The sequence below is a fragment of the Ascaphus truei genome, unplaced genomic scaffold (assembly GCF_040206685.1).
Source record: "Ascaphus truei isolate aAscTru1 unplaced genomic scaffold, aAscTru1.hap1 HAP1_SCAFFOLD_430, whole genome shotgun sequence".
NCBI lineage: Eukaryota > Metazoa > Chordata > Amphibia > Anura > Ascaphidae > Ascaphus > Ascaphus truei.
Genome location: NW_027456761.1, coordinates 267,792 through 292,033, shown reverse-complemented (window position 1 = coordinate 292,033; position 24,242 = coordinate 267,792). Strand labels below are relative to the sequence as shown.

At 51.8% G+C, this 24,242-nt stretch overlaps 1 protein-coding gene across 1 annotated transcript; it reads right to left on the bottom strand.

The window, feature by feature from the left end:
- Positions 1–9,969: 9,969 nt before the first annotated feature.
- Positions 9,970–20,743, bottom strand: LOC142484025 (glutathione S-transferase P 1-like). Its single transcript, XM_075583989.1, has 7 exons — positions 20,034–20,743; positions 19,884–19,919; positions 16,982–17,088; positions 15,860–15,947; positions 12,715–12,818; positions 11,689–11,796; positions 9,970–10,191 (listed from the first exon to the last, which is right to left on the bottom strand). Coding segments are annotated over exons 1-7 (630 nt in total). The 5' UTR covers positions 20,035–20,743; the 3' UTR covers positions 9,970–10,005.
- Positions 20,744–24,242: the final 3,499 nt, after the last annotated feature.

Genomic DNA, 24,242 nt, shown 5'->3' with positions numbered 1-24,242 from the left:
TGGGGTAAAAGTACGTTCCCGTCCTTATAGGTTGCCTGAAAGTCGTAGGGCTCTGGTAGAGAAGGAGGTACAAGAAATGTTACACTTAGGAGTGATTGAGGAATCATGCAGTGAGTGGTGTAGTACACTATTTATGGTCCCTAAACCCGATGGGAAGGTAAGATTTTGTGTGGACCTCCGAAAGGTCAATGCGGTATCCAAGTTTGACGCATATTCGATGCCAAGGGTGGACGAATTAATTGACGCCCTTGGTAACGCGGAATATATATCCACGTTGGACTTGACAAAAGGATACTGGCAAATACCCTTAGAGGAAAAGTCCAAATGCAAAACAGCCTTTGCCACTCCCACGGGTTTATACCAGTTTGTGACAATGCCATTTGGACTGCATGGAGCCCCAGCCACATTTCAGAGACTCATGGATAAGGTACTGAGGCCCCATAGGACTTATGCCGCAGCCTACCTAGATGACATTGTCATTTATAGTAAACACTGGCGGGCCCATCTAAATAGGCTGAAAGCAGTCCTCAAATCTCTAAGAGAGGCAGGGCTCACAGCCAACCCTAAGAAATGTGCCTTGGGTAAAGCGGAAACCAAATACTTAGGGTATGCAGTGGGAGGTGGAAAAGTAAGGCCACTAGCCGACAAGGTAGCTGCCCTGAAAGAAGTTCCGACCCCCCAAACAAAAACGCAGGTACGCTCTCTGCTGGGTTTAGCAGGGTACTACCGGCGGTTCATCCCCAACTATTCGGAAGTGGCAGCCCCTTTAACGGAACTCACAAAAAAGTGTGCCCCTACACAAGTGGTGTGGTCAAGGGATTGTCAGAGAGCCTTTGAGGACATAAAAGGGTGTCTATCAGAGGGTCCCATCCTTAGAAGCCCAGACTTCAACAGCCCTTTTATAGTGCAAACAGATGCATCAGAGATAGGGCTTGGGGCAGTGTTGTCACAACAGTTTGAGGGAGTTGAACATCCTATCCTTTTCCTGAGTAGGAAATTGTTCCCAAGGGAAAAAAACTACTCAGTGATTGAGAAAGAGTGCCTCGCAGTAAAGTGGGCAATCGAGGCTTTGAGGCATTACCTGGCAGGAGTCCATTTTACTTTGGTGACGGATCATGCTCCACTGAAGTGGTTAAATAGCATGAAGGATTCCAATGCTAGATTGACTAGGTGGTATATGGCCCTCTAACCCTTCTCATTTGAGATTCAGCATAGGCCGGGAAAAGAGAACGCAAATGCTGACTTCTTTTCTAGAGAAGGGGTGGATGGTCGGGCTTCAGCCGTGCGTAGCCCCAGCCACACACTAACAGGGGAGGAATGTGACAGGGTAAACAAAAGCCACCAGTTATATGCCTGGAAAACCTATGTCTAGTCTGCAGTGTAGCACTGACTAGGTTAACTTCAGCTGGGAACCTCAGGACAATTAGTTGGATCCCAGCTGCCTAATCAAGGTGTGTTAAAACCCAGGCTGTAGACAGATGGAAGTTGGCTGTTGATGAGAGAGGAGTAAGCTGCTAAAGTGATTCCTGAAAACAAGGTCTGAGTAGCAAAGTAGTGAAACTGTGAACTGTCTGTCCCCTGCATAGAAAAAGGGTAGCTGCATATATATAAACTGTCTGCTAAAGAGAAACTGTTTTGTTCGGTTTGCTGAAGGATAAGCCATTTTCGTTTGTTGCTGAAAAAGAGCTATTTTTGTTTTGTGTGCTGTATATTTTTCAAGGCAAAATAAAACAGCCTTGTCAAGAAACCCACGTGTGTAGTTGCATGTACCCTGCAACACAGAGCCTGACACCTCTAGGACTGGGTGTATATGAATACACAGAGCCCGACACCACTAGGACTGGGTGTATATGGATACACAGAGTCTGACACCTCTAAGACTGGGTGTATACTGGGTGTATATGGATATGCAGAGCCTGACACCTCTAGGACTGGGTGTATATGGATACAAAGTTACATAGTAGATGAGGTTGAAAAAAGACATACGTCCATCAAGTTCAATCTATGCTAAATTTAGACAACAGATACTTTATCCTATATCTATACTTATTGATTCAGAGGAAGGAAAACACAAACCCCAGTGTCATATCATCCAATGATATCTCATAAGGGGAAAAATAAATTCCTTCCTGACTCCAATGTAACCCTTATTCACCCCCCCCCCCCAGACTCATCGGTGGTGTCTAGGGTGCGTGAGGGCAGATTACATGCATAGGGGTGGTGCTTACCTGTGAGGAACAGGAGGGCCTGAGCTTCCCGCATTGTTATTGGGGAGACAGGACCAGGCTTCTGGGGTGGTAGCCTCCATGCTTTCTTAGTGGTGCAGCGCCTCCATCTTCTATAGCTCCCAGGGATATGAGAGAGGACCCGTATAGAAGAACCGCCCTGGTCCCAGGGTGAATGCTCCAAATCACACAACAGTCTTAGTATAAAAGTATTGTCTCTTTATTGGTCAGATCAGTGACTCCAACGGTAGTGGCGACCAGCAGCCACAACAACAACAGCAATGTCTTAGTATCACACGACCTTCCTCCCTTTACAGGGTTTTCCTCCTCTCCTTCCCTCCAAGTCTCTCCTCCGGCAGGATGGTCTGGGCTAGGGCGTCAATAACCCGCGGCCCACCTCAGAGGTTAGCCTCTGGGTGGGGAATGGATTCTCCCCATCACCCCAGGCAGGGGGTCAGGGGCATTGGACCACCGGGTCTATGGTGCTATCAGCTCTACTCAAAGTGGCTGAGTCTCTCCTTTCTTCTCTTTGCTCCCGTGCGAGCCGCACAGGTGAGACCACACTGTCTCCTCCAACTCCTCAGACAGAACAGCCACAGAAAGCCTCAGAACCGCCTCGTCACTCACAGGAGCTGGCTGTAAATAGAGTCAGCCCCACCCCTCATGATGTCAGCAGAACCTCCCCTCTGTCTCATGCCTGCAGCAGAGTCGGGGGCCTGCGTCTACCACTCAGGGCAGGGCTTACAAGGGGGGAAACGCATGATTACTACTGGGGCCTGTCATTAACAGGACTTACCACAGTAGGAGGAAGATGTATAGCCTGTGCTGTTTACAGGAGGCTACACTCTCCCTATGGTGGAATCCAATGGTCCCCACTTGGACCTAGGTTTAGCAGCACCATCCTGCGGCGAACCACCTGGGAAACAGCACATACACGAGACATGATCATCATACATTGCATAATGAGGTGGTTCAAGAATAATCATACAACCGGGTACTCCCAACATGGAGACCCTACAGATAATGCTTTGGATCAGACTTCCTCACCCTTCTGCCATTATGATCCGTGATCGTCACAGCGAAAGATTGGACCGACCCACTCTCTGGCCTATAGCTTACCCCGTGCATGTAGATACATCTACCTATGCTCCATATGCGGACCAATTCACTTATCTTGTCTTCATTATGGTAACCCCCTTGACCAAACTTGGTCCGAAGGTATTCCTGCACAGCCTCCCTGAGCCAGCTATCTCGGTTCTCTTCTATCTCTCTCATGATGGGCTCAGGCACATAAGGGTACTCATATCCGTGGGACTGCCGGTATCTAGCCACTATGGCTCTGTCAGCACGGCTCAACTTAGTGAGTTTCCGGTTACCCGCCCTGCTCGGCAGTACTCAAAACTCTGGCTCTTCCAGAGCAATTTCGTCATATAAGATACTGGGGTCTCGGGGTACAACGAGTTTCTGCTCTATCTCCCGGTACCTATGATCTAATTCATCCTCCACCTCTTGTTGAGTAAAAGAACCAGCCGCCCACCAATGATCCACAATGTTATTCTTAATGAGCAGGAACCGTGTACGGTCCATCCCAGCATGGAACCCGGTGAACAGGGGTGCCCACCCCTTATCACGGTGCTCGTACTCTGTGGACGGACTAGTGTGCTCTACCTCCGATTCCGCCTGCGAGGAGACACTGGACGTCCCCGCCTCCGTAGAGCGCGAGCAATCTCTCCTCCCCTTGGCATTGATGTGTCTGGTAGGATTCATCTTTGAACCACCTCCTGAGCCGGCCCAGCCTCCGCTGGAGCATGGGACCCTCGGGCTCTACCTCTAGTGCTAGGAGAAAACGGCACAGGGTTAGACACAGGTATAACACTTGAATACGGTATTTCCCCATCAGACCCCTCATCGCCCAATTCCCAATCCCGCAAGTCCTTGGAATACTTCGGGTATTTGGTTAATTTATCCCCGCTAGGTCCCGGTGGCAATACTCGTGACGGGGCAGGGGCAGTGGCCGGGCCGATGGAGCTATGGGCTGGGGCAGGGGCAACGTTCATGTCATTGTCCAGCAAGCGGGTAATACCGCGACCAAGGGACGCTTTCTTGGGCGCGTTCTCTGCCATGTGTCGCGCCTCTCTCGATGGACCAGGGCTTTTCAGGGCGGCCATTGCCGCGGCCCTGGCTACTCTCCGTGAGGAGAACAGCGCTTCCGGCCCTCGTTTTCCGGTGGAACCGGAAATGATGTCATCAGCTGGGCCCTTAGAATCTTCCTCCGCTCCGTGGTCACGCACCGGAAGTGCGTCGAAGACCGGCATGGGCGTTGGCGGAGCATCCGGTTCGCGGACGGACAAGTAGGCCGCAAGCGTCTCCTTCTCGTCCTCCTCGGTTGCTGCTTTCGCCTGGCGGATGTAAGGGGGTGGGGGTGTCTCCATACCGCTCCGCTGCTGTTTGATGATGTCGGGCTCTTCTAGGGTCGTCTCGGTCTCAGTTTCCGCCGCACTGGGAGTCACCACGGCCGTGGGACTCTTACGGGCCTCCGGCCGCACCAGCGCTCGCCGTTGGAAGGTTTCCGGACTCGTCTGCTCCCTCTTGATGCCTTTGGGGTGGTTCACCGGTAGGCGCATCGCCACCGATGGGGCTCCAACCTCTTCCTCCGAGGATATCAGGATCGGTTCCTCCGCTAGGGAGTCGCCGGGTTCTTCTGCGATACAACCAGTGGGTATAGGTACAAAACAGCCACGCTCCGGTACCTCCACTGCGGTCGCGCTCTTCTCTGTCGCCAGCTCACTCGGTTCAGTAGCGGGCTGGGCCTTGGTTCCTCCCGCTCAGGTGTAACGGGCAACGAGGGCAGTCTTGTCTTTGCCTTCCGCCACCTCCGTCAATGTTCCCGGAGAGGCACCCCGCGGGGTTCCAAACAAAGACCACGGCTCGTTCGGCCAAAGGTAAAACGTGCCACATTGAGGGCATCGTGCCTTGGTGCTCGGTACCGCGCCCGGTATCCCGCAGTGAACGCACAAACACCGGAGGTATTCGTGCTCAGCTACCTCCACTACCAGTAAGCCTCCTGGTAGCTGGTAGATCGTGGTGCTCATCTCAGACATAGTTAGCTCAGGGGTTGAACAGTTCAGTGTCTCAGCTCCTTGCTCCTCGAATGCCAGACACAAGTGAAGCTCTTCGCTCTCGCTTCCTGTCCCTCCCATTGTTGAGGACTCTCCTGATTGGCTCTCCTTGTGCCTCCTCCCTCTGGTGGAATCCAGAGGCGGGGCCTTCTCTCTTTCAGCGTGACGCGACTTGGTTTGTTGACCAGTCACAGTACAGGGGGTTGGGCTTTCGGCTTTTGCGCCGCTCCTCTTGCAAGAAATCTGGGTTTGGCGCCAGACTCTTGCACATTTCCCGCCACATCTCTTTCACTGTCTCTTTGCACAACTCACGTGCTCGCTCCAGGACTGTCGGGAACCGCCATTTTAGATCGGCTCTCTTGCTCCGCGGAGCACATGTAGGGACGGACGCCATCTTGGGTGAGCCCTCCAAATGTACATGTGCCCTATGCTCAGTGTCTACTGGGTATCTCGTACCTAGACACTGACTGGCCTCCACTCGTGTGCTCTGCATTCTGTTTCTGTATCCCACTACTATGAGGTGGCTTTTACCCCAGGCTCAGCGGAACTCCTCTCCTTCATGCACTGTACTCGGTGTCTACAGTGCAAGTGCTCTGTGGTGCGTTTGTGTGGGTGATAGCTAGTGTACCTCTCTTTCCAAGGTACGGGCGTCTCCTACTTTTGGCCACTCATAGCGCGGACCCTGGGCCATGGTCCCTGGCCTAGTTAACAGGCTGACCCCCCAGTTGCCTCACGCTATCTGCCTCAAGGTACTCGGACAGCTATAGCTATTCACCCCTCCTACGCCACCTCCTAAGGGCACCCACGGCGTACGGTGCGAGAGTCTACGCTCCCCTGTCTACCCTCGGTGTGTGCAATTGCGCCCTTCCTTCTCCAGCCCTTGCACGGAGAGTGCATCTCACTCTTTCCGTTTCGCCTCGCTGTAAGCCTGACCTGTTCCGGCATCTCAGCAGCTCGCCTCCAAATGTAACCCTTATTCCCCCCCCCCCCCCCCCGACTCATCTGTGGTGTCTAGAGTGCGTGAGGGCAGATTACATGCGTAGTGGTGGTGCATACCTGTGAGGAACAGGAGGGCCTGAGCTTCCCGCGTTGTTATTGGGGAGAAAGGACCAGGCTTCTGGGCTGGTAGCCTCCATGGTATCTTAGTGGTGCAGCGCCTCCATCTTCTAGAGCTCCCAGGGATATAAGAGAGGACCCGTATAGAAGAACCGCCCTGGTCCAGGGGTGAATGCTCCAAATCACACAACAGTCTTAGTATAAAAGTATTGTCTCTTTATTGGTCAGATCAGTGACTCCAACAGTAGTGGCGACCAGCAGCCACAACAACAACAGCAATGTCTTAGTATCACACAACCGTCTATGGTGCTATCAGCTCTACTAAAAGTGGCTGAGTCGCTCCTTTCCTCTCTTTGCTCCCGTGCGAGCCGCACAGGTGAGACCGCACTGTCTCCTCCAACTCCTCGGACAGAACAGCCACAGAAAGCCTCAGAACCGCCTCGTCACTCACAGGAGCTGGCTGTAAATAGAGTCAGCCCCACTCCTCATGATGTCAGCAGAACCTCCCCTCTGTCTCGTGCCTGCAGCAGAGTCGGGGGCCTGCGTCTACCACTCAGGGCAGGGCTTACAAGGGGGGAAAACGCATGATTACTACTGGGGCCTGTCATTAACAGGACTTACCACAGTAGGAGGAAGATGTATAGCCTGTGCTATTTACAGGGGGCTACACCAAGAATTGGCAATCAGATTAATCCCTGGATCAACATCCTTCCCATGTATACTTATTTGGTATATCCCTGTATACCTTTCCCATCTAAAAAGATGTCCAACCTTTTTTTGAACAAATCTATTGTACCTGCCATCACAGTCTCCATGGGTAATGAATCCCACACTGTAACTGCCCTTACTGTAAAGAACCCTTTCCTTTGTTGCTGGTGAAATCTCCTTTCCTCCAACCTTAAGGGGTGGCCCTGAGTCCTTAGTACTGCCCGTGGGATGAATAGTTCTTTTGAAAGCTCCTTGTATTGTCCCCGAATATATTTGTATATAGAGTGACAGATATGAGGGAACGGTAGGGAAAAGGGGATATTACGGCCCTCAATTAGTGCAGGGTTTCTGCTCCACTCCACGGTTTGGAGGTTTACCAAGGGGAATCCAGGCCGGGACTTCTAGCTCTCCCAGATTTCACAGGACTGGAGCAGCTAATTGGGCAGGGAGATGATTAAAAGGCTGCTCTGAACAGAGCAAGACAGAGCTGTTTGACTCTCAAGAGGAGGGTGTGCTGAAAAGCTGTGTTATGCTGAAGAAAAGCAAAGACTTTTGTTTTATTTGTTTGATTTACTCCTGTTATCTGCTGTAGCATGTTGTATGCAAAATAAACAGGCCAAGCTTTTCACCTCTGTGTCAGGAGACTGTCTCCTCTACCTGGAAGGCTATGTGACAGTGCTGATCCCTGGACAAAAGGTACAGAGCAAGAAGGTACTTTGTCACAATAGTTATCATATCCCCTCTTAGACGCCTCTTTTCTAATGTAAATAAATCTAATTTAGCTAGCCTCTCCTCATAAGTTAGATTGTCCATCCCCTTTATTAATTTGGTGGCTCTTCTCTGCACTCTCTCTAGTTCCATAATGTCTTTTCTTAGGATTGGTGCCCAAAATGGTACTCCATATTCAAGGTGTGGTCTTACTAATGCTTTGTAAAGGGGCATAATTATGTTTACTTCCCTTCCATCCATTGCCCGTTTGCAGCCACTGCATGACATTGGGCACTATTGCTAAGCCTGCTGTCTACAAGCACTCCTAAATCCTTCTCCTTCAAGGATTTCCCCAATATATCTCCATTTAATTTGTAAGTCGCCTTTTTATTCTTGCATCCCAAATGCATAACCTTACATTTATCTGTATTAAACCTCATCTGCCATTTACCTGCCCACGTTTCCAGTCTCTCCAAGTCCTTCTGAAGAGAAATTAGATTCTGCTCTGATTCTATTACCTTACACAATTTAGTATCATCAGCCAAGATGGAGACTTTGCTCTCGATCCCAGCCTCAAGGTCACTAATAAACAGGTTAAAAAGCAGGGGTCCCAGTACCGATCCTTGAGGTACTCCACTCACGACTTTAGCCCAACCTGAAAAAGTTCCATTTATGACAACCCTCTGCTGTCTGTCCTTTAACCAGTTTTCAATCCAGGTGCATATATTATTACCGAGTTTAATTTTCTTTATTTTGTCCACCAACCTCTTGTGTGGAACCGTATCAAAAGCCTTTGCAAAATCTAAGTAGCCCACATCAACTGCATTACCCTGGTCTAAATTCCTACTTACCTCCTCAAAGAAACAAATAAGGTTAGTTTGGCATGATCTATCCTTCATAAATCCATGCTGACTATTACTTATAATTTTGTTTTCCATTAGGTATTCCTGAATATTGTCCCGTATTAAACCTTCAAGTAGTTTTGCCACTATTGAAGTCAGGCTTAAAGGTCTGTAATTCCCTGGTTCTGATCTAGCTCCCTTTTAAATATAGGCACCACATCTGCTTAACTCCAATTACACAGAGCCCGACACCTCTAGTACTGGGTGTATACGGATACACAGAGCCCGACACCTCTAGAACTGGTTATATATGGATACACAGAGCCTGACACCTCTAGGACTGGGTATATATGGATACACAGAGCCCAACACCACTAGTACTGGGTGTATACGGATACACAGAGCCCGACACCTCTAGGACTGGGTGTATATGGATACACAGAGCCCGACACCTCTAGGACTGGGTGTATATGGATACACAGAGCCCGACACCACTAGGACTGGGTGTATACAGATACACAGAGCCTGACACCTCTAGGACTGGGTGTATATGGATACATAGAGCCTGACACCACTAGGACTGGGTGTATACAGATACACAGAGCCCGACACCTCTAGGACTGGGTATATATGGATACACAGAGCCTGACACCTCTAGGACTGGGTGTATATGGATACACAGAGCCCGACACCTCTAGGACTGGGTGTATACGGATACACAGAGCCCGACACCTCTAGGACTGGGTGTATACAGATACACAGAGCCTGACACCTCTAGGACTGGGTGTATATGGATACACAGAGCCCGACACCTCTAGGACTGGGTGTATACAGATACACAGAGCCCGACACCTCTAGGACTGGGTATATATGGATACACAGAGCCTGACACCTCTAGGACTGGGTGTATATGGATACACAGAGCCCGACACCTCTAGGACTGGGTGTATACGGATACACAGAGCCCGACACCACTAGGACTGGGTGTATACAGATACACAGAGCCCGACACCTCTAGGACTGGGTGTATATGGATACACAGAGCCTGACACCTCTAGGACTGGGTGTATATGGATACACAGAGCCCGACACCTCTAGGACTGGGTGTATATGGATACACAGAGCCCGACACCTCTAGGACTGGGTGTATACGGATACACAGAGCTGACACCTCTAGGACTGGGTGTATATGGATACACAGAGCCTGACACCTCTAGGACTGGGTGTATACAGATACACAGAGCCTGACACCTCTAGGACTGGGTGTATATGGATACACAGAGCAGTGAAGAAATTAGACCAATTAGAAGATTTTATATCAAAGAATATTTCCCAGTTTATTTGGGGTCACTTGTGTTTGGGGGTGATGGGGCGTCTCTTGCGTCCGTCAGATTTCAGGTACTCGCTGAGTTTGGGTCGGGAGATGAGACGTTCATGGTGCGCAGAGAGGAGGGGGAAGGAAGAGAGACATCCTGGGGACAGGTCAAGGTGACATTGCAAGATGTCCAGGAGGTTATAATCCGCGTACGAGATCTGCAATGGGGGGGAGAGGGAGATCAATCAGTGTGAGGGAGGGGGGCAGAGCTCGCGGTGACAGGCAGCTCGCGGTGACAGATAACTCGCGGTGACAGCTCGCGGTGACAGACAGCTCGCGGTGACAGACAGCTCGCCTTGACAGCTCGCGGTGACAGACAGCTCGCGGTGACAGACAGCTCGCCGTGACAGATAGCTCGCGGTGACAGACAGCTCGCCGTGACAGCTCGCCGTGACAGACAGCTCGCCGTTACAGACAGCTCGCCGTGACAGACAGCTCGCCGTGACAGACAGCTCGCCGTGACAGACAGCTCGCCGTGACAGACAGCTCGCGGTGACAGACAGCTCGCGGTGACAGACAGCTCGCCGTGACAGACAGTTCGCCGTGACAGACAGCTCGCCGTGACAGACAGCTCGCCGTGACAGACAGCTCGCGGTGACAGACAGCTCGCCGTGACAGCTCACCGTGACAGACAGCTCGCCGTGACAGACAGCTCGCCGTGACAGACAGCTCGCCGTGACAGACAGCTCGCCGTGACAGACAGCTCGCCGTGACAGACAGCTCGCGGTGACAGACAGCTCGCCGTGACAGACAGTTCGCCGTGACAGACAGCTCGCGGTGACAGACAGCTCGCCGTGACAGACAGCTCGCCGTGACAGACAGCTCGCGGTGACAGACAGCTCGCCGTGACAGACAGCTCGCGGTGACAGACAGCTCGCCGTGACAGCTCGTGGTGACAGACAGCTCGCGGTGACAGACAGCTCGCGGTGACAGACAGCTCGCGGTGACAGACAGCTCGCCGTGACAGACAGTTCGCCGTGACAGACAGCTCGCGGTGACAGACAGCTCGCCGTGACAGACAGCTCGCCGTGACAGACAGCTCGCGGTGACAGACAGCTCGCCGTGACAGACAGCTCGCGGTGACAGACAGCTCGCCGTGACAGCTCGTGGTGACAGACAGCTCGCGGTGACAGACAGCTCGCGGTGACAGAAAGCTCGCGGTGACAGACAGCTCGCCGTGACAGCTCGCCGTGACAGACAGCTCGCGGTGACAGACAGCTTGCGGTGACAGACAGCTCGCTGTCACAGCTCGCCGTGAGAGACAGCTCGCGGTGACAGACAGCTCGCGGTGACAGACAGCTCGCGGTGACAGACAGCTCGCGGTGACAGACAGCTCGCGGTGACAGACAGCTCGCGGTGACAGACAGCTCGCCGTGACAGCTCGCCATGACAGACAGCTCGCCGTGACAGACAGCTCTCGGTGACAGGCAGCTCGCGGTGACAGGCAGCTCGCGGTGACAGCTCGCAGTGACAGGCAGCTCGCGGTGACAGACAGCTCGCAGTGACAGGCAGCCCGCGGTGACAGACAGCTCGCGGTGACAGACAGCTCGCGGTGACAGACAGCTCGCCGTGACAGACAGCTCGCCATGAAAGACAGCTCGCCGTGACAGCTCGCGGTGACAGCTCGCGGTGACAGACAGCTCTGATATCCTTACCTTGTCTCCCACCAAGAACTTTGAGCCCTTGGAATTCTGGGAAAGGATTCTCTCGAATGGAGCCAGCTGATTGGGCAAATTCTGAATATACTTCTCTTTACCGGATTCCTGTGGGATAGAGAGTGGTAACCCACAGATCCCAATGCAAACCAATATATCCCCCCCATCACACCAATATACCCCCCCCATCACACCAATATATCCCCCCATCACACCAATATATCCCCCCCATCAAACCAATATATCCCCCCATCACACCAATATATCCCCCCCCATCACACCAATATACCCCCCCATCACACCAACATACCCCCCCATATACACACAGATCCCAATGCACCCCAATATACCCCCCCATACACACACACATCAATATACACACACACACACACCAATATACCCCCCCATCACACCAACATACCCCCCATATACACACACATCAATATATCCCCCCCATCACGCCAACGCTGAAGAAAATTCAGATGATGTACACACACACACACACACACACACACACACACACACACACACACACACACACACACACACACATATATACACACACACACACACACACACACACACACACACACACACACACACACACACACACACACACACACACACACACACACACACACACACACACACACACACATATATACACACACACACACACACACATATACACACATATACACACACACACACACACACACACACACACACACACACACACACACACACACACACACACACACATACACACATATACACACACATACACACACACATATACACACACACATATACACATATACACACACCCACCAATATACCCCACACACCCCTATATGTAAATATATAGACACAGTTGTTATCGCACACATACAAGGAAGGCACTTTGTAGGTTGGGATACCTTGTAATGGGCCCACGTATTAGCCGTACCAGGTTCCCCGGGGAATACGGTGGGACGCACCATTACAAGGCGCCACTACCTGAGCGCTCTCTCGCGATTCACGTACGTAGTCAAAGAAGATCAGGCGCGCGAACTTCTGTCTCAGGTCCTCTACTCCATCATTCACCATATCAATGAGCGCGCTCTCCCGGTCACTGCCCCCCGTCACCGCTGCGAGAGCGTCACAAGGAGAGACCGCAGGAGAGTGTTACACCAAAATGCTGCACCACAGTGTGAGGAAGCTTCCGAGACAGCCATCAGAGAGAGAGCGTACGTGTAAAGAGACAGCCACCAGAGAGAGAGCGTACGTGTAAAGAGACAGCCACCAGAGAGAGAGAGCGTACGTGTAAAGAGACAGCCACCAGAGAGAGAGAGAGCGTACGTGTAAAGAGACAGCCACCAGAGAGAGAGAGCGTACGTGTAAAGAGACAGCCACCAGAGAGAGAGAGCGTACGTGTAAAGAGACAGCCACCAGAGAGAGAGAGAGCGTACGTGTAAAGAGACAGCCATCAGAGAGAGAGCGTACGTGTAAAGAGACAGCCACCAGAGAGAGAGAGAGCGTACATGTAAAGAGACAGCCACCAGAGAGAGAGCGTACGTGTAAAGAGACAGCCATCAGAGAGAGAGAGCGTACGTGTAAAGAGACAGCCATCAGAGAGAGAGAGCGTACGTGTAAAGAGACAGCCACCAGAGAGAGAGCGTACATGTAAAGAGACAGCCACCAGAGAGAGAGAGTATGTATGTGTGTGAGGTGTCCCCGTGCCTGAGGACCTGTATATGTGTGTGACGTGTCCCTGTGCCTGGGGACCTGTATGTGTGTGTGACGTGTCCCTGTGCCTGGGGACCTGTACGTGTGTGACGTGTCCCTGTCCCTGGGGACCTGTATGTGTGTGACGTGTCCCTGTGCCTGGGGACCTGTATGTGTGTGACGTGTCCCCGTGCCTGGGGACCTGTATGTGTGTGACGTGTCCCTGTGCCTGGGGACCTGTATGTGTGTGACGTGTCCCTGTCCCTGGGGACCTGTATGTGTGTGACGTGTCCCTGTGCCTGGGGACCTGTATGTGTGTGACGTGTCCCCGTGCCTGGGGACCTGTATGTGTGTGACGTGTCCCTGGGCCTGGGGACCTGTATGTGTGTGTGAGATGTTCCTGTGCCTCGGGACCTGTATGTGTGACGTGTCCCCGTGCCTGGGGACCTGTATGTGTGTGACGTGTCCCTGGGCCTGGGGACCTGTATGTGTGTGTGAGATGTTCCTGTGCCTGGGGACCTGTATGTGTGACGTGTCCCTGTGGCTTGGGACCTGTATGTGTGATGTGTCCCCGTGCCTGGGGACCTGTATGTGTGTGACATGTCGCTGTGCCTGGGGACCTGTATGTGTGTGACGTGTCACTGTGCCTGGGGACCTGTATGTGTGTGACGTGTCCCTGTGCCTGGGGACCTGTATGTGTGTGACGTGTCCCTGTGCCTGGGGACCTGTATGTGTGTGACGTGTCCCTGTGCCTGGGGACATGTATGTGTGTGACGTGTCCCCGTGCCTGGGGACCTGTATGTGTGTGAGGTGTCCCCGTGCCTGGGGACCTGTATGTGTGTGACGTGTCCCCGTGCCTGGGGACCTGTATGTGTGTGACATGTCCCTGTGCCTGGGGACCTGTATGTGTGTGACGTGTCCCCGTGCCTGGGGACCTGTATGTGTGTGACGTGTCCCCGTGCCTGGGGACCTGTATGTGTGTGACGTGTCCCCATGCCTGGGGACCTGTATGTGTGTGACATGTCCCTGTGCCTGGGGACCTGTATGTGTGTGACGTGTCCCCGTGCCTGGGGACATGTATGTGTGTGACGTGTCCCCGTGCCTGGGGACCTGTATGTGTGTGACGTGTCCCCGTGCCTGGGGACCTGTATGTGTGTGCCGTGTCCCTGTGCCTGGGGACCTGTATGTGTGTGACGTGTCCCTGTCCCTGGGGACCTGTACGTGTGTGACGTGTCCCCGTGCCTGGGGACCTGTACGTGTGTGACGTGTCCCTGTGCCTGGGGACCTGTATGTGTGTGACGTGTCCCCATGCCTGGGGACCTGTATGTGTGTGACGTGTCCCTGTGCCTGGGGACCTGTATGTGTGTGACGTGTCCCTGTGCCTGGGGACCTGTATGTGTGTGAGGTGTCCCCGTGCCTGGGGACCTGTATGTGTGTGACGTGTCCCTGGGGACCTGTATGTGTGTGGCGTGTCCCTGTGCCTGGGGACATGTATGTGTGTGAGGTGTCCCTGTGCCTGGGGACCTGTATGTGTGTGACGTGTCCCAGTGCCTGCCAGCCCTCCGTGTGAGAGAGTGTGCACGTGTAAAGAGACAGCCCTCCGTGTGAGAGTGTGCACGTGTAAAGAGACAGCCCTCCGTGTGAGAGTATGCACGTGTAAAGAGACAGCCCTCAGTGTGTGAGAATATGCACGTGTAAAGAGACAGCCCTCCATGTGAGAGAGTATGCACGTGTAAAGAGACATCCTTCCGTGTGAGAGAGTATGCACGTGTAAAGAGACAGCCCTCAGTGTGAGAGAGTATGCACGTGTAAAGAGACAGCCCTCAGTGTGAGAGAGTATGCACGTGTAAAGAGACAGCCCTCAGTGTGAGAGAGTATGCACGTGTAAAGAGACAGCCCTCCGTGTGAGAGTGTGCACGTGTAAAGAGACAGCCCTCCGTGTGAGAGAGTATGCACGTGTAAAGAGACAGCCCTCAGTGTGAGAGAGTATGCACGTGTAAAGAGACAGCCCTCAGTGTGAGAGAGTATGCACGTGTAAAGAGACAGCCCTCCGTGTGAGAAAGAGTGCACGTGTAAAGGGACATCCCCAAGCGTGAGAGTATGCACGTGTAAAGAGACAGCCCTCCGTGTGAGAGAGTATGCACGTGTAAAGAGACAGCCCTCAGTGTGTGAGAATATGCACGTGTAAAGAGACAGCCCTCCATGTGAGAGAGTATGCACGTGTAAAGAGACAGCCCTCAGTGTGTGAGAATATGCACGTGTAAAGAGACAGCCCTCCGTGTGAGAGAGTATGCACGTGTAAAGAGACATCCCCAAGCATGAGAGTATGCATGTGTAAAGAGACAGCCCTCACTGTTAGCAACAGCCCTCAGAGTGAGTGTGCATGTGTAAAGAGACAGCCTTCAAGTGAGAGAGAGCACACACGTGTAAAGAGACAGCCCCCCATGTGAGAGAGTGGTCTCACCGTGTTTGCGTCCCAGGTATCGGAGTATAGTGTTACTTTGGTACAGCGTGAAGTCCCCGTCCGCCAACCCAGGGAGCTGTCCGAAGACCTGCGAGACAGACAGACTGCTAGAGAGACTGCTAGAGAGACTGCGAGACAGACAGACTGCGAGACAGAGAGACTGCTAGAGAGACTGCGAGACAGAGAGACTGCGAGGGAGACTGCGAGACAGACAGACTGCTAGAGAGACTGCTAGACAGAGACTGCGAGACAGAGAGACTGCGAGGGAGACTGCGAGACAGAGAGACTGCTAGAGAGACTGCGAGACAGAGAGACTACTAGAGAGACTGCGAGACAGAGAGACTGCTAGAGAGACTGCTAGAGAGACAGAGAGACTGCTAGAGAGACAGAGAGACTGCTAGAGAGACTGCGAGACAGAGAGACTGCTAGAGAGACTGCGAGACAGAGAGACTGCTAGACAGACTGCGAAACAGAGAGACTGCTAAAGAGACTGCGAGACAGAGAGACTGCGAGACAGAGAGAGTGCTAGAGAGACTGCGAGACAGAGACTGCAAGAGAGACTGCGAGACAGAGAGACTGTGAGGCAGAGACTGCTAGAGAGACTGCGAGACAGATAGACTGCGAGACCGAGAGACTGCTAGAGACTGCGAGACAGAGAGACTGCTAGAGACTGCTAGAGAGACTGCGAGACAGAGAGACTGCTAGAGAGACTGCGAGACAGAGAGACTACTAGAGAGACTGCGAGACAGAGAGACAGAGAGACTGCGAGACAGAGAGACTGCGAGAGAGACTGCGAGACAGAGAGACTGCTAGAGAGACTGCGAGACAGAGAGACTGCTAGAGAGACTGCTAGAGAGACTGCGAGACAGAGACTGCGAGACAGAGAGACTGCTAGAGAGACTGCGAGAGAGACTGCGAGACAGAGGGACTGCTAGAGAGACTGCGAGACAGAGAGACTGCGAGACAGAGAAACTGACCATTACTGAGAGACTGCTAAAGAAAGGAGTCACAGAGAGAGACTTCTAAAGAGAGTGACAATAGGTAATCTCGCATGTAATAGAGATAGAGGGACTGCCAGAGAGACTGCAAATGAGAGTGTCACAGGTTGAGGGGATGTCTCACCGCTGATTTCTTCAGATCACTAGTGAACCAATCGGACATCTGAACCTCGTCCTCTGTCCAGGGGATCCCCTGGTCCGCCAACAGCAGCCGCAGGGCCTCCGCCCGCCCTGGGGGAGAGGAGACGTGTGGGGTTATATACAGGGCCTCCGCCCGCCCTGGGGAGAGGAGACGTGTGGGGTTATATACAGGGCCTCCGCCCGCCCTGGGGGAGAGGAGACGTGTGGGGTTATATACAGGGCCTCCGCCCGCCCTGGGGGAGAGGAGACGTGTGGGGTTATATACAGGGCCTCCGCCCGCCCTGGGGGAGAGGAGACGTGTGGGGTTATATACAGGGCCTCCGCCCGCCCTGGGGGAGAGGAGACGTGTGGGGTTATAGACAGGGCCTCCGCCCGCCCTGGGGAGAGGAGACGTGTGGGGTTATATACAGGGCCTCCGCCCGCCCTGGGGGAGAGGAGACGTGTGGGGTTATATACAGGGCCTCCGCCCGCCCTGGGGGAGAGGAGACGTGTGGGGTTATATACAGGGCCTCCGTCCGCCCTGGGGGAGAGGAGACGTGTGGGGTTATATACAGGGCCTCCGCCCGCCCTGGGGGAGAGGAGACGTGTGGGGTTATATACAGGGCCTCCGCCCGCCCTGGGGGAGAGGAGACGTGTGGGGTTATATACAGGGCCTCCGCCCGCCCTGGGGGAGAGGAGACGTGTGGGGTTATATACAGGGCCTCCGCCCGCCCTGGGGGAGAGGAGACGTGTGGGGTTATATACAGGGCCTCCGCCCGCCCTGGGGGAGAGGAGACGTGTGGGGTTATATACAGGGCCTCCGCCCGCCCTGGGGGGAGAGGAGACGTGTGGGGTTATATACAGGGCCTCCGCCCGCCCTGGGGGAGAGGAGACGTGTGGGGTTATATACAGGGCACATGTCCTATATACAGGGCCTCCGCCCGCCCTGGGGGAGAGGAGACGTCTGGGGTTATATACAGGGCACATGTCCTATATACAGGGCCTCCGCCCGCCCTGGGGGAGAGGAGACGTGTGGGGTTATATACAGGGCCTCCGCCCGCCCTGGGGGAGAGGAGACGTGTGGGGTTATATACAGGGCCTCCGCCCGCCCTGGGGGAGAGGAGACGTGTGGGGTTATATACAGGGCCTCCGCCCGCCCTGGGGGAGAGGAGACGTGTGGGGTTATATACAGGGCCTCCGCCCGCCCTGGGGAGAGGAGACGTGTGGGGTTATATACAGGGCCTCCGCCCGCCCTGGGGGAGAGGAGACTTGTGGGGTTATATACAGGGCACATGTCCTATATACAGGGCACATGTCCTATATACAGGGCACATGTCCTATATACAGGGCACATGTCATATATACAGGGCACATGTCCTATATACAGGGCCTCCACCCTTCCTGGGGGGAGAGGAGACGTGTGGGGTTATATACAGGGCACATGTCCTATATACAGGTTCTCCGCCCGCCCTGGGGGGAGAGGAGACGTGTGGGGTTATATACAGGGCACATGTCCTATATACAGGTTCTCCGCCCGCCCTGAGGGGAGAGGAGACTTGTGGGGTTATATACAGGGCACATGTCCTATATACAGGGCCTCTGCCCTCCCTGTGGGGAGAGGAGACTAGTGGGGTTATATACAGGGCACATGTCCTATATACAGGGCCTCCACCCTCCCTGGGGGGAGAGGAGACGTGTGGGGTTATATACAGGGCACATGTCCTATATACAGGGCACATGTCCTATATACAGGGCACATGTCCTATATACAGGGCACATGTCCTATATACAGTGTCTCCGCCCTCCCTGGGGGGAGAAGAGACTTGTGGGGTTATATACAAGGCACATGTCCTATATACAGGGCACATGTCCTATATACAGGGCACATGGCCTATATACAGGGCACATGTCCTATATACAGGGCACATGTCCTATATACAGGGCACATGTCCTATGTACAGGGCCTCCGCCCTCCCTGGGGGAGAGGAGACTTGTGGGGTTATATACAGGGCACATGTCCTATATACAAGGCACATGTCCTAAATACAGGGCACATGTCCTATATACAGGGCACATGTCCTATATACAAGGCACATGTCCTATATACAGGGCACATGTCCTATATACAGGGCACATGTCCTATATACAGTGTCTCAGCTGCTCACATGCACAGGACAGGCGGAGGCGGCCCGAGGACCAGAGCAATAAGGCACCCGCTGGATGAGCGATAGAGGGGTGAGCTCAATGTCCGGGAGGGTGACAGAGAGGGACCAAGCTCAGGGAGGGGTGTTCTGGGATGTGGGGAAGTAGGGTGCGTCTCCAGGAGAGACTTAGTGGGGGGTTCAGGATTATTGGGGTCTCAGCAGGAGTATGGGGGGTTCATGAGGAGTATGGGGGCGGGGTTCCAGGAGTAGTATTTAGGGGTTAAGGAGGAGTATAGGGGGTGCAGGAGCAGTAATTGCGGGTTCAGGGGTATGGGGAAGATTCAGGGGGTGTATTTGGGGATGCAGGAGGAGTATTTGTGGGTTCATGAGGAATATTTGGGGGTTCAGGAGGAATAATCTGGTCTGTAACTGTTACATAAGCCTATAATATATATTTTCTTTAACTGTGCATGCAATGTCTTGTATATAATGTATATACCCTGCTCATTTATGTAACTGTACTTATAACCATGTATTATTTGTTTTACTCTGTGCCAAGGACATACTTGAAAACGAGAGGTAACTCTCAATGTATTACTTCCTGGTAAAACATTTTATAAATAAATAAATATTTGGGGTTTCAGGAGGAATATTTGGTGGTTCATGAGGAATATTTGGGGGTTCATGAGGAATATTTGGGGGTTCAGGAGGAATATTTGGGGGGGTTCAGGTGTTTTTAGAAGTTTTCGATCCCACACTGACCTCTGAAAGGGAAATATGTCAGGACATATCCAGGCACTGAGAAAAAAAGAGACAGCACACAGTTATTAGACATCCATATATTGCAAAAAGAGACAATATTAGACAGCAAAAAACAGTGTGGCAAGAGGTGTGAATTGCTGCAGCTCTCACTTGTCAGAGTGTAGCTGTCTCAGGTCTGTGTATCTGGCTGTCTCTCAGCAGGTTGTGGGCTGTCTCTCAGCAGGCTGGGGTCTGTGTATCTGGCTGTCTCTCAGCAGGCTGGGGTCTGTGCATCTGTCTGTCTCTCAGCAGGCTTGGGTCTGTGTATCTGGCTGTCTCTCAGCAGGCTGGGGTCTGTGTATCTGGCTGTCTCTCAGCAGGTTGTGGGCTGTCTCTCAGCAGGCTGGGGTCTGTGTATCTGGCTGTCTCTCAGCAGGCTGGGGTCTGTGTATCTGGCTGTCTCTCAGCAGGTTGTGGGCTGTCTCTCTCTGGCTCAGGCTTATATAGGAATCAACTTCTGCTGAGTCACAATGAGAGAGTAAAGGGATCCCGTGAGACAGTATGGGGAGTGGGAGAGGGACGGGAGGGACAGGTATAGAGAGACGGGGAGGGACAGGTATAGAGAGATGGGGAGGGAAAGGTATAGAGAGACGGGGAGGGACAGGTATAGAGAGACGGGGATGGACAGGTATAGAGGGACAGGGAGGGACAGCTATAGAGGGACGGGGAGGGACAGGTATAGAGGGACGGGGAGGGACAGGTATAGAGGGACAGGGAGGGACAGCTATAGAGGGACGGGGAGGGACAGCTATAGAGGAACGGGGAGGGACAGCTATAGAGGGACGGGGAGGGACAGGTATAGAGAGATGGGGAGGGACAGGTATAGAGAGACGGGGAGGGACAGCTATAGAGGGACGGGGAGGGACAGCTATAGAGGGACGGGGAGGGACAGGTATAGAGGGACGGGGAGGGACAGGTATAGAGAGATGGAGAGGGACAGGTATAGAGAGACGGGGAGGGACAGGTATAGAGAGACGGGGAGGGACAGGTATAGAGAGACGGGGAGGGACAGGTATAGAGAGACAGGGAGGGACAGGTATAGAGAGATGGGGAGGGACAGGTATAGAGAGATGGGGAGGGACAGTTTTAGATGGACGGGGAGGGACAGGTAAGAGGGATGTGGAGGGACAGGTATAGAGGGACGGGGAGGGACAGGTATAGAGGGACGGGGAGGGACAGGTATAGAGGGACGGGAGGGACAGGTTATAACTCTGTGCCCAGGACATGCGTGAGAGCGAGAGGTAACTCTCACTGTATTACTTCCTGTAACACATGTTATACCTCTGTGCCCAGGACATGCGTGGCTTTTGTAGTGTTTGCTTTACACCATTTACTTGCTAGGTATAATCCCTCCACTTCAGCAAAATAATGTGGTTTTCTGCTTGAGTTCAGTAATTTTCAGTCTCATCTTTGGGTATTATGGCATTCACTCTTCACACTTTGGGTGCCTGTTCTACTCCCAAGATACATAGACAGACTTTACTTGCAGAAAAAAAAAATATATTCTTTGCAGTGGAATATTTCTTTCACTCCCAGCAGGGCGACTCAACACTCAGCAATTGGCTTTGGGATACCTTTTACACAGCTCAGCAATTCCTTTTTCCCCGGTAGGACAATTTTACCCTCAGCACTTGTTTACTGAAAATTCCCCTGCTTCAGCACAGTCTTGCATCAATTTTCACACTTTTCTGCATATACTCCATTCACAGCTGGTAGTCCTATGCGGTGTGGCAGCCTTTACGTGCAGAATCAGTACCGCTCGTGGGTCTCCATCTGTTTTCACTGCTTCAGCGAAACATTTGAAAACAACAAACGCCTATCCCTTTTAAGGGCTAACTTACTTCTTGAACCCTGACTACGGCTGGAAGGCAAAACCCCTATTTCAATGACCATATTATACTTTATTGTGATAGGCAAGTAAGGTTTACCTGCTTCAGCACAGTCTCTCTCTCTCCTCTTGGAATCGGGGAAAAGAGTCCATCTGTGGTTTTGTGGCTTTCTTCAGTGCAGAGTAGATTTCCTGCCTGGATGTGTATCCCTTTAATTCTGGTCTCTGCTGCATGTGATTCTTTGTTTATGTTGCTCAGGCTGTTTGTAGGCAAAAGCACAAAAAAAATTCACAGGCAATCTCGGGGGCCCCTTTTAACTTCAAGGGCCATCTCTCATCCCACTTCTGACACCATATGTAAGAGGACATGTGCAGAGGTATGCAATGGAGACTTTTTTAAGGTAAAATTAAATAAGGCTTTTATTGCGCCTGTTTCTTTAACACAAGAAAATCATCCAAACATATGCAAATAAGGGGTCAAACAAAGCTTCTGTTCCACTTGGGAGTATTTCTAGTGAAACCTATGCAGTCCACAACTCCCTTTGGATAAGCATGTCTCCCAGCCCCAAACATATCTTGATATGTTCAGATATACAGAAAGTCTTAGAAAGGAAAGTCTTATCTGTCTCTTGTAGGGGAAGGCTTCTTTGTTCTTCTGGTGTCCACACCTTTGGGCAATAAGGCAATGTCAGGATCAAGGTTTAGAAGTACTTTCCCCTGTGTCTTGCTGGCAGCCTCTTCTGGTAGGCTCAAGACGTCTGTCCCTATGGTCAGTCCCACAACTTGTGAGACTCAGGAGCAATCTCACTTCCTGTCTCAAAGACAGGCTTTTCTGAGAAACCTAATCAGCCAGGTGGTGTTGGTTAATTGACTACCAGCAGTTAACCACCACACTGCTGGATTAGAGGCACATTTCCTGAACAGGGATAAATCCCCTGTTACATATATACTCACCATTTGATATCAACTTGGCAACTCTACTAGCAGCCTTAACACCCTGTATTACATCACATTGAAGTGTACTAAAGTACAGTGCACAGCATTGACACCCTGTATTACATCACTTTTTACTGTACTAAAGTACGGTACATAGCCTTAACACCCTGTATTACACCACTTTTTACTGTACTAAAGTACTGTGCACAGCCTTGATACCCTGTATTACATCAATTTGTACTGTACTAAAGTACGGTGCACAGCCTTTATACCCTGTATTACATCACTTTTTACTGTACTAAAGTACGGTGCACAGCCTTGATACCCTGTATTACATCAATTTGTACTGTACTAAAGTACGGTGCACAGCCTTTATACCCTGTATTACATCAATTTGTACTGTACTAAAGTACGGTGCACAGCCTTTATACCCTGTATTACATCACTTTGTACTGTACTAAAGTACGGTGCACAGCCTTAACACCCTGTATTACACCACTTTTTACTGTACTAAAGTACTGTGCACAGCCTTGATACCCTGTATTACATCAATTTGTACTGTACTAAAGTACGGTGCACAGCCTTTATACCCTGTATTACATCACTTTTTACTGTACTAAAGTACGGTGCACAGCCTTGATACCCTGTATTACATCACTTTGTACTGTACTAAAGTACGGTGCACAGCCTTGATACCCTGTATTACATCACTTTGTACTGTACTAAAGTACGGTGCACAGCCTTTATACCCTGTATTACATCACTTTTTACTGTACTAAAGTACGGTGCACAGCCTTGATACCCTGTATTACATCACTTTGTACTGTACTAAAGTACGGTGCACAGCCTTGATACCCTGTATTACATCACTTTGTACTGTACTAAAGTACGGTGCACAGCCTTGATACCCTGTATTACATCACTTTTTACTGTACTAAAGTACGGTGCACAGCCTTGATACCCTGTATTACATCACTTTGTACTCTACTAAAGTACGGTGCACAGCCTTTATACCCTGTATTACATCACTTTGTACTGTACTAAAGTACGATGCACAGCCTTGATACCCTGTATTACACCACTTTGTACTGTACTAAAGTACGGTGCACAGCCTTGATACCCTGTATTACATCACTTTGTACTGTACTAAAGTACGGTGCACAGCCTTGATACCCTGTATTACATCACTTTGTACTCTACTAAAGTACGGTGCACAGCCTTTATACCCTGTATTACATCACTTTGTACTGTACTAAAGTACGATGCACAGCCTTGATACCCTGTATTACACCACTTTGTACTGTACTAAAGTACGGTGCACAGCCTTGATACCCTGTATTACATCACTTTGTACTGTACTAAAGTACGGTGCACAGCCTTGATACCCTGTATTACACCACTTTGTACTGTACTAAAGTACGGTGCACAGCCTTGATACCCTGTATTACATCACTTTGTACTGTACTAAAGTACGGTGCACAGCCTTGATACCCTGTATTACACCACTTTGTACTGTACTAAAGTACGGTGCACAGCCTTGATACCCTGTATTACAT

Coding starts and splice junctions, on each gene's coding strand:
- LOC142484025 (XM_075583989.1), bottom strand. Junction 17,089..19,883: donor GACATATTTCCCTTTCAGAG/GTCAGTGTGGGA, acceptor CCTCTCCCCCAG/GGCGGGCGGAGGCCCTGCGG. Junction 10,192..11,688: donor AGTTCTTGGTGGGAGACAAG/GTAAGGATATCA, acceptor CCCCCATTGCAG/ATCTCGTACGCGGATTATAA.